Genomic DNA, 15,246 nt, shown 5'->3' with positions numbered 1-15,246 from the left:
TGTGGCTCAGTTGGTTGAGTGTCATTGTCCCATGAGCCAGGAGGTCATCGGTTCAATTCCTGGTCAGCGCACATGCCTGGGTTTCGGGCGTGATCCCCAGTAGAGGGCATGCAGGAGGCAGCCGATCGATGTTTCCGTCTCATCAATATTTCTCTCTCTCTCTTTTTTACTGTCTCTCTAAAAATCAGTAAAACATAGTGTTAAAAAATTTGTTTTAGCCCTGTCTGGTTTGGCTCAGCAGTTAGAGCGTCGGCCTGTGGACCAAAAAGTCTTGGGTTTGATTCTGGTCAAGGGCACGTACCTTGGTTGTAGTTCGATACCCAGCCCTGGTCAGGGTCATGTTGGAGGCAATCAGTTAATGCATCTCTCTCACATCGATGTTTCTCTCTCTCCCTCCCTCCCATTCTGACTGAAGATAAATAGAAAAAGTATCCTCTGGTGAGGATTAAAAAAAAAAGTTTTGTTTTTGTTTTTAATCTTAAAAAAGAAATAAGCTATGGGATCACTTACCAAGGGAAAGTTAGTTTAAAGGTCCCATTCTCGAGTCCTGTGGGCACTGGAAGGAGAGCTGGAGTGCCAGAAAAAACAAGAACGTAACACTTCATTACTTCTCTATCCTTCTGCAAACCGATGGTAAGAATGTGCTGCTGTGAGTTAGGGTTGGAATCACGTGAGACCATCTAGCGTGACGGCCCCTGGGTGCTGAGATGTGCAGATGCACTCAGTTTAACTCAAGCACACATTTCAAGTGGGAAAGAGAAGGGAGGGAAACCAGAATGGAGGGCAAGATAAGACGTTTGTCCTTTCGATTCTTTTTTTTTTCCCCGTCAAGAGTATTGTAAGGTCTCCCATCCGAATGGCCAGAATTAAAAGGATTGACAATTCCAAGTGTTGACAAGGATACGGAGCAATGTGCTCTCTCACACACGGCTGGTGGGAGTGTGGACTGGTACAACCACTTGGGAAGACGATTTGGAAGCATCCATCAAACACTTCCATTCCTGGAAAGAACACGGTGAGTGCTTACAGCCACCAAAAGTTGCATATAGGAATGTTCACTTGCAGCTTTATTCGTAATTCTCAAAAACTGGAAATAACCCCAAATCTGCCCACAGTAGAATGGATACATGTTGGTATATTAATACAATAAGATACTCATAAGAGAAAAATTCAAGATGTCCTACATTAAAGCAGTGGGTTATAGAGCAGGAGGAAGAGAAGGGTGATTAGCCAATTAATAGCTGTGGATCAACTAACAGAATGTTGCTTATATTCCTGAATGGGTGTTGGGGCTTTGAATCAACTTTCAGGCTGCTGTCTAAGCTCAGAGGTTGAGCGTTGAGCCATGAACCAAGAGGTCATCAGTTCAATCCCCAGTCACTGCACACACCCAGGTTGTGGGCCTGATCCCCTGTGGGGGGCATGCAGGAGGCGGCCAATCGATGTTCCTCTCTCATCAATGTTTCTATCTCTCCCCCTGAAATCAATAAAAACATTTAAAAAAAAATGAACTACTGCCACACAAAATAACATAGATGAATCTTTTGTTTTTTAATTGATATTTTTAGAGAGAGGGAGATAGATACATCAATGTGAGAGAGAAACATCAATCAACCGCCTCCTGCACGCCCCCTACTGGGGATCAAGCCCAAAACCCAGGCCTGTGCCCTGACTGGAAATTGAACTGGGACCTCTCAGTCCATGGGACAACCCTCAATCCACTGAGCCACACTGGCCAGGCCATAGATGAATATTTTAATGTTGAATAATGAATTCAGACTCTAGATCAGTTCATTTATAGAAAGTTAAAAACCATGGAAAGTGTAACAGTCTATGATGATAAAGGTCAAAATAGTGGTTACCTTTGGAGAGAGTATGCTCTGGGAAGGGGCACTAGGTAAATCACCTGGAATTCTAGAATGTTCTATATTTTGATAAGGACTATGATTATACAGCAGTATAAACAGGTAAAAAGTAACCACTGGTCTATCACACCTAGGACACCAGCATTCACCAAAAAAGAACCTGTTGGTTACCGCAAGCTCCTCCGTATGCTTAGTCGGCTACTCCCAACAGGATAGGTGTGATCACCAAAATTAATCAGTCTTATTCTCGTACTCAAGAACATGTCAGAACTACCCAAGGGAGGGATCCAATGTATTAACAATAAACACAGCTTCCAAATCTCTGGGCCCCAGAGCAGTAAAAAAAAAAAAAAAAAAAAAAAAAGACTGAATAGCCTAATAAAAAAAACAACAACTCACCTCCAAGTAGTCAAAGGAATGGAAATTTAGCCACCTCATTCAAAGCAAGAGATGATGAAAGAATATCGATGAGTCATGGAAATGAAAGACAGTGCTTTAACTCAGCCGTTGCTCACTTCCCCTTTTCCCTGTGTCAGGAGCTGCTGTCATGGGTGCAGATGATCATGAAACACTCAAGGAGAAAAATTCTACCCTGGTAATGGGTAGTCAAAATTCACCTCTCCTACATGTTTGTGAAGAGTCTACTATGTGAGGCACTGTTCTAGGGGACAAGAGGATGAATGCTGTGACAGTTGATCAACAAGTCAGCCGAGATGACTTTGGATGGCGTTGTGAAGTTAGCCAACGTCAACCCGCAGCGAGTGGCTGAGGTGTGGGCGAGTGACTGTGGTTGGGCTGGTTGGGAGACGCTGCTCAGAGGAAGGGGGAGTGGCAGGCAGAGGCTAGAAAGACAGGTGGGGCTGGATCAGGCGGACGCTGGAAGTCACAGTACGAATGGGCAGGTAGCACTGAGTTGTAACAGATCCAGCTTTTAAACACAGTGCTTTCGAAAAATGGGACCCTGGCCCTGACTGGTTTGGCTCAGTGATTAGAGCGTCAGCCTGCAGACCAGAGTCCCGGGTTCAATTCCGGCAAAGGGCATGTACCTTGGTTGCAGTTCGTCCCTGGCCCCGGCTGGGGTCGTGCAGGAGGCAACCAATCGATGTGTCTCTCTCACATCAATGTTTCTCTCTCTCTCCCTTCCACTCTGTCTGAAGATAAATAAAGATATCCTTGGGGGAGGATTAAAAAAAAATGGTACCCTTGTCCTGCTGGTTTGTTCAGTGGTTGGAGTGTCAGCTTACAAACCAAGGGTCTCAGGATTGATTCCCAGCTGGGAGCATGTGCCTGGGTTGCAGGTTTGAGGCAGCTGGTTGATGTGTCTCTCTTACACTGATGTTTCTCTCTCTCCCCTCCTCCCCCCCTTCCACTCTATCTAGAAATTAATGGAAAAGTATCCTCAGGTGAGGATTAACAACAACAACAAAAAAGGGACCCTCCACAGGGCGCCTTTTTGTAGATCCACTGAGGAGGGCCTTTTTATATTCATCTCCTCGCGTGCATGCCCGTTTCTAATGTGAACAAAGGGGCCAATGGGCCTCAGTTGGCAACTTGGGTTTTATGCTATGTGGAATGGGGAGCCAATGGAAAGCACGAGGTCACGTGTGGAGGGTGCCTGGCTTATGTTTTTGTTTTGTTTGTTTTTTATCCTCACCCGAGGACATTTTTCCATTTTTTGTTCAGATAGAGTGGGAGGGAGAGAGAGAGAAGCATTGACGTGAAAGGGACACATCGAGTGGCTGCCACCCGAATGATCCAACCGGGGCCGGGGACAAACTGCAACCGAGGTACATGCCCTGAGCGGGAACCAAACCCGGGTCGCTCTGGACCGCAGGCCGACGCTCTAACCACTGAATCAAACCGACCAGGGCTTATGTTTTAAGAATATACTTAGGCAACAGTATGAAGACAAGAGTGGAATAACTGAAAAAACGATCAAGGCTAATAAAAATGTTTCATTGCATATTTGAACTCTGAATGACCTTATGTTAATTTTGTGTTTCAAACACTTACTTCTGTGGCACACCAGCAGCTCACCCTGCACCTGAGGACTGCACTCTGAACAGACAGCAGCGTCCACCTGGGGAGAGAGCTGCGTCAGCTGAGCTTCAGGCGCCGGAGCCTTTCCATCTGTTACGTTCTGGTGCCACCACTTGACCCTTCCACTCCTTGCACGCTTATGCCCGAGAACACAATGGCAGGCTCTGCTTGCAATGTCAGCCTCACAATTAGTTTTCATAAGGTTCAGTGTTTGTTTTGTTTTTTATTCTCACCTGAGGACATTTTTGCATTTATCTTCAGGATGAGCAGGAGGGAGAGAGGGAAGAAGAGAGAGAGAGAGAGACATCGACTGGTTGCCACCCACATGACCCCAACCGAGGCCGGGGACAAACCACAGCCAAGGTACGTGCCCTTAGTGGGAACCGAACCCGGGTCTCTCTGGTCTGCGGGCCGATGCTCTAACCGCTGAGCCAAACTGGCCAGGGCCACAACCCATGTTTCAAATCATGATGCTAGTATAGAAACGATATTTTCTCAACTGGCAAACAAAGGCCAGCTGATTCTAGTATCATCACGTCACTCACAAGCATGGCAAAAGGTCACCAAGGCAGAATGAGGCCACGATTGTTTCTGAGCCCCAGCGTCCGCTGGCTTTCGGAGCCACACAGCCCTTCCGGGTCCTCCTCCTACTCGGGGGCTTACAGGCCGCACGTGCATGTCCCAGACTCCGGGCCAGATGGCTTCCTGCTTGGCCGTCATTTCTTGGCGCTGGCATGAGGCTCAGTGGCTGGAGAAAGGCCTTTGGTGGGGCCTGGCAGAGGCCGCCTGCGGAGGGCGCCGAGGGCAGCTGCAGCGGCCTGGTGGGAGGAGACTCGGCCCCTGAGCTGGAGCAGCGGGGCTCCACCTGCTCCTTGGCAGATGGAGGCTGGAGGCTCCCACCCAGGGCAGGAAGGAACAGCTCCCTGACCTCGGACTGACAGCCCTTTCCCCCTTTTGTGTCCCAAGCGGCCCCCCTCCATCTCCCTTTTGCCTTTCGGTTCTTTTAACACCTCTGTAAGCAACTCCTGGCATTCAGTCCATCTCCACTTGAATTACCTAGAGTGTTCCCTAGTCTTCTCTGTCCACTGGCTAATATACTCTGCAGCAAAGATTACATACATGTTTACTAGAATAACATTAGAAAGCCTGACATTCTTATTTTTATATGCGGAAGAAATAGGCAATAAGTAGTTGTTTTTCTTCTGGGGGAAGCAACCTATTTTTGCATTTTGTTTCCCTCATATATGGTGCAAAAAACATAGTCTCTGTAAGTTATACAAGTAACAGGCAAATAAAAGATTTATTAACTCAGAATAAGAGTTTTTAATGGGACAGTCGGGCGACCAAGTGCCTTAGTTATCACTTGTCAGGTAACATTTGACAACAGCTATAGCACATTTATTTAAAACTAATAAATATAGTCAGTTAATAGCAGGCTTCAAACTTCCTCTTGTTCTTCCTGAAAAAGGTTTGATGATTTACTACGATCCATTAAGAAACATCTAAATGGGAAGAAACATAGAAGCATTTTTACGAGTTTAGTTTTAGTCGTTTAGTTTTTTAAAATAGAAAACGCTCAGCTAAACTACAGAACCTAAGGTTTAACTGTATTGGTAAAAATCTACACGCAAGATTCTTTGGCATTTCAGACAAATAGGACTAGGAAAAAAAAAACTAATTTTAAGGGCCACAAATTCATCTCTTGAATCAATCTTGTCCCTTTTTGAAAAAAGTGATTTTATCCCACTAAACACAATAGACTGGAAGTGAACACTGGAAGTTATTAATGAAAGTTAACAAAATGTAGGCTTATTTTAAAGTCTATTTTGGACCAAAGGAAGAAAAAAAACCCCACAATAATTACTAAAGCTACTAATCCATGGCCAAAGTAAAAATATTTACCTTTTTATATTTAAATTCAAAATAGGAGAACAAGTAATTTATATGCACATTTTATATATGAAAATATTTGGAAGGATAAATAAAATGTTAACAGGTTGATACTATCTCTGGGTAGTGAGATTTCAAGAGATTAGAATTTTTAGGTTTTGCTCTTGAAAATTTATCTTTTTTCCATGATGAACATTCATGTCTTAGGTAACTAAAGAAAGAGAAGTAGCCCGGGCCAGTTTGGCTCATTGGTTAGTGCGTCGGCTGGTGCTACCGAAGGGTCATGGGTTCGGTTCCCAGTCAAGGGCATGTATCTGGGATGCAGGTTTGACCCCAGGCCCAGTTGGGGTCATAAAGTAGGCAACGGATTGATGTGCCTCTCTCACATAGATGTTTCTCTCTCTCTCTCCCTTCCTCTCCATCTAAAGAAAAAAAAAATCAATGGAAAAATATCCTCGGGTGTGTATTTTTTAAAAAAAGGAGAAGAAAAAGCAATTAATACTCAAGCACACATTAACCAATGCCTTTTGAAATTTAGTGTTCCACTTGCTTCAGTAGGGAAACAAGACTTTGGGAGGAAGCGGAAAGCTGAATGCAGGCGGCCCAGATGTAAAAACTAGTGCTGGGCCCTGGCTGGTTTGGCTCAGCGGTTAGAGCGTCGGCCTGCGGTCCAGAGACCCGGGTTCGGTGTCCGCTAAGGGCACGTACCTTGGTTGCAGTTTGTCCCCGGCCCGGGTTGGGGTCGTGTGGGTAGCAGCCACTCGATGTGTCCCTTGCATGTCAATGTTTCTCTCTCTTCCTCTCTCTCCCTCCCACTCTATCTGAACAAAAAATGGAAAAATGTCCTCGGGTGAGGATAAAAAACAAAACAAAACAAAACCAGTGCTGGCACAGGGTCAACAACTGGCATGGGCAATGCAGCGCTTGGCACAGAGCTGAGAGGAAAACCACAGACTCTTCATTTCTGACCTGGGACTCTCTTAATCAAAAAATAAAATATAAAAATAGACACAGTCACACATAAAACCACACTGATATCCAGAACACGTCTGGCTCGATTTCAATGACCTGGAAATAGATATGGCGTCAGGCTAGAGCCCCGGTAACCGTGGGCAGCTTTACCTTCAGGATCTCACAGGGAGCGGCGTCTGTGGGCACCGGGTTCCCACGGTGCTTTGAGTATTCAGTTACAAAGACCGAAGCTTCATCTAAACTACAGCATCAGAAAGAAAAAGAAGGGCATGAGGAAACTTTTCGGGGTGATAACTATAATGGTGTCACAGGCGCAGACACATGTCAGAATTCGTCAGACTGCCTACCTAAAATATGTGCAGCTGGCTCTACGCGGATTATACCACAAAAACGACCCTGTACACAAATGACAACACGCAACTATGGCTGGGTCACAGCGATAGACCAGCAGAAAGAAGCCATGGTGCAGTCAGGACAAGGGGAGACCTCCCAGGTGACCAGCAGTTAGACAAATGCAGGGGTAGACCCAGTCAACATTTCAATCCCTCCCCTTTCTTCAGGGTCACCCCTTTTCTCCTTTCTCCTTTTTACTTTCCAAATCTGCTCCCAACCTGATCCCAAGAAGCTTGTTGTTTCTAAACTTGTGGGTGCTGAAAAATTAGAAAACCAAGCTTAGCAAAAATTATGTTACGTAAAGCCATTGATGTCCTGAGTAAGTGCTAAGAACTGAAGCTGTAACTAGGGTTTTAGAGCAGAATTGTGAGACACCTATTTCGGGGGTTCAGAGAGCTTGTTTAATTGTCTGATTCCAACCTCATGTTCTAAGGGATTGGGTTACAAGACAACTAACCTCTGGTTACGTGTAGTAATGTTACAGCTTAACATCTGAAGCCTTTAATTACAACCCAATAGCTCTATAATTTGATATTTTCCTTCAAAATAAGGATACATTTTAAGAAAATTCTATAGTAAGTTTTAAAAATTTATTTTTTTCTTTACTGATTTTAGAGAGAGCGGAAGGGAGAAAAAAAGAAAAAAACATTGATGAGCCCTGGCCGGTTTGGCTCAGCGGTTAGAGCATTGGCCTGCGGTCTGGAGAGACCCGGGTTCAGTTTCTGCTAAGGGCACGTATCTCGGTTGCAGTTTGTCCCTGGCCCTGGTTGGGTTGTGTGGGTGGCAACCACTCGATGTGTCCCTTTCACGTCGATGTTTCTCTCTCTGTCTCTTCCTCTCTCTCCCTCTCACTCTATGTGAAGAAAAAATGAAAAAATGTCCTCAGGTGAGGATAAAAAAAAAGAAAGAAAGAAACATTGATGAGAGAGAACACTGACTAGCCACCTCCTGCATGTCCCCTACTAGGGATTGGGCCCACAACCTGGGCATGTGCTCTGACCCGTAATTAAACCAGCAACCTCTTGGAGCCTGGGTCAATGCTCAACCACTGAGATGCACTGGCCGGGTGTAAGTTGTTTCTTTTTTTTTATCCTCACCTGAGGACATTTTTGCATTTATCTTCAGACAGAACAGGAGGGAGAGAGAAAGGAAGAGAGAGAGAAACATCATTGTGAGAAAGACACATCAACTGGTTGTCATCCGCAGAACCCCAACTGGGGTCGGGGACGAACCACAACCAAGGTACATGCTCTTAGCGGGAACCAAACCCAGGACTCTCTGGTCCACAGGCCGATGCTCTAAGCGCTAAGCCAAATTGGCCAGGACTGTTTCTTTTTTTTAATTCACTTACCTTAATTCATTTGCCAAATAGTTCACTAGGTCAGTGATGTTGTTGGTATTCATTGTGTGTAGTTTCAACGCTTGAAAATATTTTGTCTTTGCCAAAATCCCAAACTCCTTCTTATTTATGATATTATTCAGAACCAGATTTCGAATCTATAGAATGACAGGCATCATCATATTAAAATGCGTTAAATGCCAAGTCCTATTCAATACCAAAACATTTCTGACAATCAGAAGTTAGATCATCATCGTGTTATATGAGAAGGTAAGCAGGGGGAAGGCCCATGTCAGCACTGTATATAGAAAATAAGTAAAAGTAGTTGTTGTTAAGCACTTTGGGACTTTTTATGAGTATAGCAATAAACAAGACAGCCAGGGTCCCTGCCTTTTACAAAACGCATAGGTTTTAATGAACGCAAAATAGTTGTAGAGATTAACAAAAAGATTGAGGTAGTCATTTTCCACTTAACCTTGGTTTAGGGAAATGATTACCTTCTAATACATAATTTTCCACAGCAAAAAGGAGATAAAGTTTTCTTACTTGGTGTGAAAATCCTGCCAACTGGCCAGTACTCATGTGTTCTTCTAACTGCTGTAAAATGATCTGAGGATTGCACGAGTTCAGAAAGTTCTAGAGAAAAAAATCAAAACATAATTTAATGGAAAAGTGCTATTATTACTCATTTCTGCCAAACTTGAAAGGTTTTCATTTTTAAATTTTAAGTATCTTAAAGGATTTATATCATAGGAAAAAATACCTGTGTCAACAAAAACTTACTGCAATTAGGAAAAAAGCACTTTACAAAAACACCTGTTCCAACAGCAAGAGCTGTTTATTGTGTCATTCTAAGTGCCAAGAGGAATCTACTTAAATACTAAAACTTAGAGAAGCAGCGACGGGTGAGCGTATGAATAGTCAAAAAAGAACAAAGTCAAAGATAAGCACAGATGGCTTTGACACAAGTGAAATGAATAAACAAATGACAGATGAAAATATGTGTGCTCATTTATATAGTATTTGCCTACGGGCTTATCTACCTTTGGGGAAGTCACTGTAAAACATTTCCAAATGCTCTATTTGTCCTGTATCACAGAGGGAATGCATCAGTTTTCAAAGTTCTGTCCCAAGACGCTGTGGCTCCCTCTGGGGCACCCGCACAAAGACCCGACTCTCCTCTCTCCCCCACCTCGTCACTCGGCCAAGCTGCTCTCCTCGCAGGCTCCTCCCTCGAGTTCATTTTCATTCAATGCTACCACCCTCCTTTGGGGACTGGTCCCCTCAAGCTTTCCTGGGTTACCCACAGGTTGTTATGCATAAATTAAGTGAGATAAGAGCTTTCCCAGTTTCCTTTCTAGACACCTCTCTCCTCCCGTCAAGCCAACATGAATTATTCCTTCTAAAATACCTCCTGATCATTTCACCTCACTCTTCTGGGAAAATTCACAGTCCCCCATGACAAAGACGCACTGTTAAGGCCTCCGTCAGACTAGCCTCAACCTGTCTTCCGGCCTTACCTCCCACACACTCCTCTGCTCCGTCCGTACTGCCCAAGCTCCACGGGTTTGGTGACAAGAAAACGCAGCCTTTCCCGGGGGTGTGCAGTATGAGACCCTCCCTTTCTCTGGCAGCCCCAGAGGAATAATTCCCAAGGTACCTTAATTTGCTGGTGTCTTTTTTCTGAGTGGGGCATGAGCATGAGACAGGCTAATGCGAAAGCCGGAAGCTCTAACTGGACATACTGCCTGGCGACTCCGATCATGTCGAGATCACCTGAAACCGGACATCTTCAAGAGAGCACATGATTAGTCACCAGGCTGTATTGTCGGCCACTAGTTCTAGCTTCCCACAGTTGTTACTTGGCTATGCTTTCCATCATTTTAAACACTGAAGTGCCGGTGCCTAACATGCTTAGTAATGAGTAACTCAGGGCTTTTCCGGCGTTCTTCCTGGGGTAGAAGAGTCTGCAGCACACAGACCAGTGGCTGCTGCTGTGATTACGTCAGAAAGCCTCTACATGCCCAAAGACAAATTCTCAAAAAGCTACAAATCTAGGAGACAACACTGTATCACTCAGGGCAGTCACAAAGGGTACTCCACACTTACATTAAAATTGGGGACCAAATGAATATCGGTTTACTAACTGAACCACATACGGAGAGTAGACATTATAAAAATAAAAAATCTTTTATTTTAAAAATAAGTGGGCCCTGGCCAGTTTGGCTCAGTGGTTAGAACATCGGCCTGTGCAGAGAGACCCGGGTTCGGTTCCCGCTAAGGGCACGTACCTCGGTTGCGGTTTGTCCCGCCCGGTTGGGGTCATGTGGGTGGCAGCCACTCGATGCGTCTCTCTCACATCGATGCTTCTCTCTCTCTTCCCCCCCTTCTCCCTCCCACTCTATCTGAAGATACATGCAAAAATGTCCTCGGGTAAGGATAAGAAAAAAAACAAGTAGTATGCTTAACCTTCCCAAGAAAAAGGCATTACTCACAAGAGATGTTTAGAAAAAGAAATTTTATAAGCAATAAACTGGATTTTTTTTTGTTGGCAGGAAACAAATATTTTACTTACTCTAGAACAGCAATGAGACTCTGGCAACAATCTGATACCTGGCTGGGGCTTAAAGGACAAGAGGCTGAAAATACAAAACAACGAAAGTGTATGTACACACACTGTAAAAGCCGCGGCCGGTGTCCCAGAGGAGAGGCAATACCTGAAAGTAGTGGTATCTGAACCACGCGCTGCCAGGCCTTGCTGAAGTAAGGAACCTGTGGAGACACGAGTATTACAGAATCCATGCCTGCGATATCAGAAACTCTTCATTGTATAGCCACAAAACTATACACTTAGAGCTTATATGCTGGATGCAAAAACCAAGGTCCTAAATTGATGTCTCTGTGTTTGAGGTGCTTAGGTTTTAGAATGATTTTTGGCAGCCCTGACCTGGTAGCTCAGTTGGTTAGAGCATCATCCCGATATACCAAGGTTGTGGGTTCAATCCCCGGTCAGGGCCCATACAAGAATCAACCAATGAATACACAGATAAATGAAACAACAAATACATGTTTCTCTCTCGCACTCAAATCAATTAAAAAAAAACCCACTTAACTGTACATTTTAAAAGGGTGAATTTTACATATGAATTATATCTTAATTAAAAAAAAAAAAAAAACGAGCCCTGGCCAGTTTGGCTCAGCGGTTAGAGCGTCGGCCTGCGGTCCGGAGAGACCCGGGTTCGGTTCCCGCTAAGGGCACGTACTTCAGTTGCAGTTTGTCTCCGGCTCTGGTTGGTCGTGCGGGTGGCAGCCACTCGATGTGTCCCTTCACGTCGATGTTTCTCTCTCTCTCTCCCTCCCACTCTATCTGTACAAAAAATGGAAAAATATACTCGGGTGAGGATTAAAAAAAAAAACAACAAAAAAATGAGATCTATATATGCTGGTATGGAACAATTTGCAAGACACCAATACATTATCTATTTCCATATTATAATGATTATGTGGGTGCGCAACTTACGAAATTTAGAAAAAAATGAGTAAGACATGGTCTCTGACTTTAAAGATCTTCGAAGTCCCAGAGGGGCCACTGAATGTGTAAGTAAGATAACTGCGCTGTGACGGACAGCGAGGCCGAGTCAGTGCTGGGAGAGCACAAACGCACACGTGCCGCCGAGGCCGGGAGGACTGGGAGGCGGCCACACTGAGCAGAGTGCACCGAGCGTGGGCGCCGCTCTCACAGGACATCACACTATAGACGTGCCGCCGAGGCCGGGAGGACTGGGAGGCGGCCACACTGAGCAGAGTGCACCGAGCGTGGGCGCCGCTCTCACGGGACATCACACTATAGACGTGCCGCCGAGGCCGGGAGGACTGGGAGGCGGTGACACTGAGCAGAGTGCACCGAGTGTGGGTGCCACTCTCACGGGACATCACACATAGAGCAGATCAGTTCTGTTCTTTTTTTTTTCTCCAATTTTTTTTTTCTTCATTGATTTTAGAGAGAGAGGAAGGGAGAGGCAGAGAGATAGAAACCCTGATGAGAGAGCACACCGACGGGCCGCCTCCTGCACGCCCCACTGGAGATCGGCCCAGCCTGGGCGCGCCCTGACCGGGAGCTGAAGTGGCACATGTCGATGCTCGGCCACCGAGACACGCCGGCCAGGCCAGTTCTGTTCTTTATTAAGGAGATGATTAACCCAGCGTGCCCAGCAACCACAAAGCCAGAGAGTATAAAGATTAAATTCTATAGAACTTACTTACAGAACAGAATTACCTACCTGCCATAAAGAATGGATACTAGAAATGGCTGTTAAAACTTTCCTTAGATAAAGAATCTGTGGGGGGAAAAAATAAGAGAAAAGCATTCCAAAGGTCACCAAAATGGAAAATTTCCACATGAAATAGCAGAGTTTTTCAAAAGGAGCATCAAATTTATCTTCCATGAGAACTGCCGGGGCAGTCCACTTCCAGACTCACAAATATCCAGAGGCCAGGGAAGCCTCCATTTGTTTCCTGGGAGATGTGCGTCACTGTGAGTTTTCACTTTCTCTGGCCTCACACCAAGCCCTCCGAGCTGGGCCTGAACCCAGCGAGGGCGGGTCTTTCCGCCACGCACCCGCTTGGAATGAGCACTGATGCGAGGCCGAACAGCTGCGGGGCCAGAGCTTTAAGCGATGCCGCAGCGGAGGGCATCCGCCACGCACCCGCTTGGAATGAGCACTGATGCGAGGCCGAACAGTGCGGGGCCAGGGCTTTAAGCGATGCCGCAGCGGAGGGCATCCGCCACGCACCCGCTTGGAATGAGCACTGATGCGAGGCCGAACAGTGCGGGGCCAGAGCTTTAAGCGATGCCGCAGCGGAGGGCACTGAGTCTCACCATGTTGAAGCCAAGAAGCTTTTGCAAGAGTCCGTTCCACAGCTGCAGGTCGTAGATTTTGTATTCTAAACAAAGCTCAGTCACCAATCTTACTGCCTACAGCAGGAAAAAAAAATCACGCTGCTTTAAGATACCAGAAAATCAAACCACCTCTGGAAAAGGTATCCATCCCACCCTGGGCTCCAACTGCCTCAGGGACTAAATTCCCATAAACAACTAGGAGCAAGTGAAACTACACCCCTCCACACCCAGGGACTCCCTCCTATTGTCCACGCGAGGACAGACAGGCCGTGGGAAGGTTATGAGCGTGCTCTGTCTTCCTGATCGGGGCAGCCTTAGGCCTTAAGGAAGAGAGGTAAGGGCACTTCCAAGTGGCCTTGTCACCCGCCAAGACAGGCAAGAAGAAAAGACCCCACAGCAGTAGACTTGTTTGGGGGTCAAGTGTTTCTCTGGTTCTGTCTTCGGGAACCTGAGGGGTGGCAGGCAGCTGAGTGAGCGGGAAGGCGGCGGCCGGCCACTGGATGGCTCAGTGTGCATACCATGGATTCGTGGCTGTGGTTTTTCCATAGGCCCTTAATCATTCCTTCCTTAGGACTGTTGCAGAATAATTCATATGTGATGGGGATATTCAAAGTCTCAAAAGATGCCAGAAAGGTTATACATTTCAAGTAAGATCTGGAAAAAACAGAGGCATTTATGGGAAATCTTCTCATGGGCCACATTTACACTTAAAATAAAAGCCACTGTATGGATAAGTTGGGCCTGTTTGTTTTTAAATGCCTATTTTAGGCTTCTAAATATATTCATTGAATATAATATTAGAAAGAAATCACTTTAAGCAAGATAAAGAAAACATTCAGTTCTTAAAGGTCTCACAGGAACAAGGGAAACAAGATGTTCTCAAAGGCCTATTTCCCTGTTGCCAAAATGTCAAGGACATTCAAGGCTCCGTTTCCACAGCACTCGAACGCACTCCTACGAACCAAGGCCTATCCCTCCAAGCAATGCCCTGTTACCTATTTCTTAATACAATTTAAACAATTCTACTCACTTCACTTCTTCGATGGGTTTTTTGAAGAGAGATTCTATGGTTTCCTTGTCAGCCAAATAGAGGAGACACTGAAGAGCCCTCGCTCTGTGGGCGAAAGTTAACTGGCGCACATCTAATGTCTGTAAAACCAAGAAGGTTTGGAGAGCTGCATGCTGCACTTGGGTTACAGCTTAGGTAACATGAGCAACATCATTTTTGTTGTTGTTGTTGTTAATCCTCACCCGAGGATATTTTCCCATTGATTTTGAAAGAGTGGAAGGGAGGGAGAGGGAGAGGGAGAGGGAGAGAGAGAGAGAGAGAGAGAGAGAGAGAGAGAAACATCAATGTGAGAGAGACTCATCAATTGGTTGCCTCCTGCACGACTCTGACTGGGGCAGGAACCGAACCTGCAACCGAGGTATGTGCCCTTGCCTGGGAATCGAACCCTCGACTCTTTGGTCCTCGGGTCAACACTCTAACTGCTAAGCCAAACTGGCCAGGGCTACAGGACTGAAAACAAATGATGACTTCCACTTAAGAAGATTTTTGATGAAGCAGTAGAAACTAATTTTGTAAATCTCAACTTTTGAATATAATAGTAAGAGGTAACATCTGAGTACATATTAATATTAATTGAGTAAAACGTACTCATGAATGTTCTGTGTGACAAAACAGGAGGCACGCGTCACGCACGCTGCCGTGTGATGGTTTCCTCCGGGAAAGCTTGTTCCGAGAGCTGGGATGGTCGCTTTTCCTGGAACACCATTTTTTTCTTGGAAGAATGACTAATATGCGTGAAAAATGAAGAGATATTTCCCCTTGCTGTCAAGGACATGCC

At 45.5% G+C, this 15,246-nt stretch overlaps 1 protein-coding gene across 14 annotated transcripts in view; it reads right to left on the bottom strand.

Moving 5' to 3' along the window:
• Nucleotides 1-510: 510 nt before the first annotated feature.
• Nucleotides 511-15,246, bottom strand: part of KNTC1 (kinetochore associated 1) — a 71,092-nt gene continuing 56,356 nt past the window's right edge. For 2 of the 14 annotated variants that reach the window (XM_036276624.1, XM_036276625.1), the window contains exons 54-64: nt 14,430-14,548; nt 13,918-14,053; nt 13,379-13,474; nt 12,780-12,836; nt 11,217-11,271; nt 11,075-11,138; nt 10,160-10,289; nt 9,046-9,135; nt 8,512-8,657; nt 6,918-7,008; nt 4,493-4,723 (exon numbers count right to left, since the gene is read on the bottom strand). In XM_036276624.1, coding sequence (XP_036132517.1) covers nt 4,622-4,723; nt 6,918-7,008; nt 8,512-8,657; nt 9,046-9,135; nt 10,160-10,289; nt 11,075-11,138; nt 11,217-11,271; nt 12,780-12,836; nt 13,379-13,474; nt 13,918-14,053; nt 14,430-14,548 — 1,086 coding nt within the window. In that variant the 3' untranslated portion in view covers nt 4,493-4,621. Of the gene's footprint in view, nt 569-4,492; nt 4,724-5,371; nt 5,408-6,917; nt 7,009-8,511; nt 8,658-9,045; nt 9,136-10,159; nt 10,290-11,074; nt 11,139-11,216; nt 11,272-12,779; nt 12,837-13,378; nt 13,475-13,917; nt 14,054-14,429; nt 14,549-14,624; nt 14,646-15,077; nt 15,163-15,246 lie in introns of those variants that run through there. The other 12 variants (XM_036276636.1, XM_036276635.1, XM_036276634.1 and 9 more) reach the window with 10 other exon arrangements.

The sequence above is a fragment of the Molossus molossus genome, unplaced genomic scaffold (genome assembly GCF_014108415.1).
Source record: "Molossus molossus isolate mMolMol1 unplaced genomic scaffold, mMolMol1.p scaffold_m16_p_22, whole genome shotgun sequence".
Taxonomy (NCBI): domain Eukaryota; kingdom Metazoa; phylum Chordata; class Mammalia; order Chiroptera; family Molossidae; genus Molossus; species Molossus molossus.
This window is presented reverse-complemented; position numbering and strand designations above follow the sequence as displayed.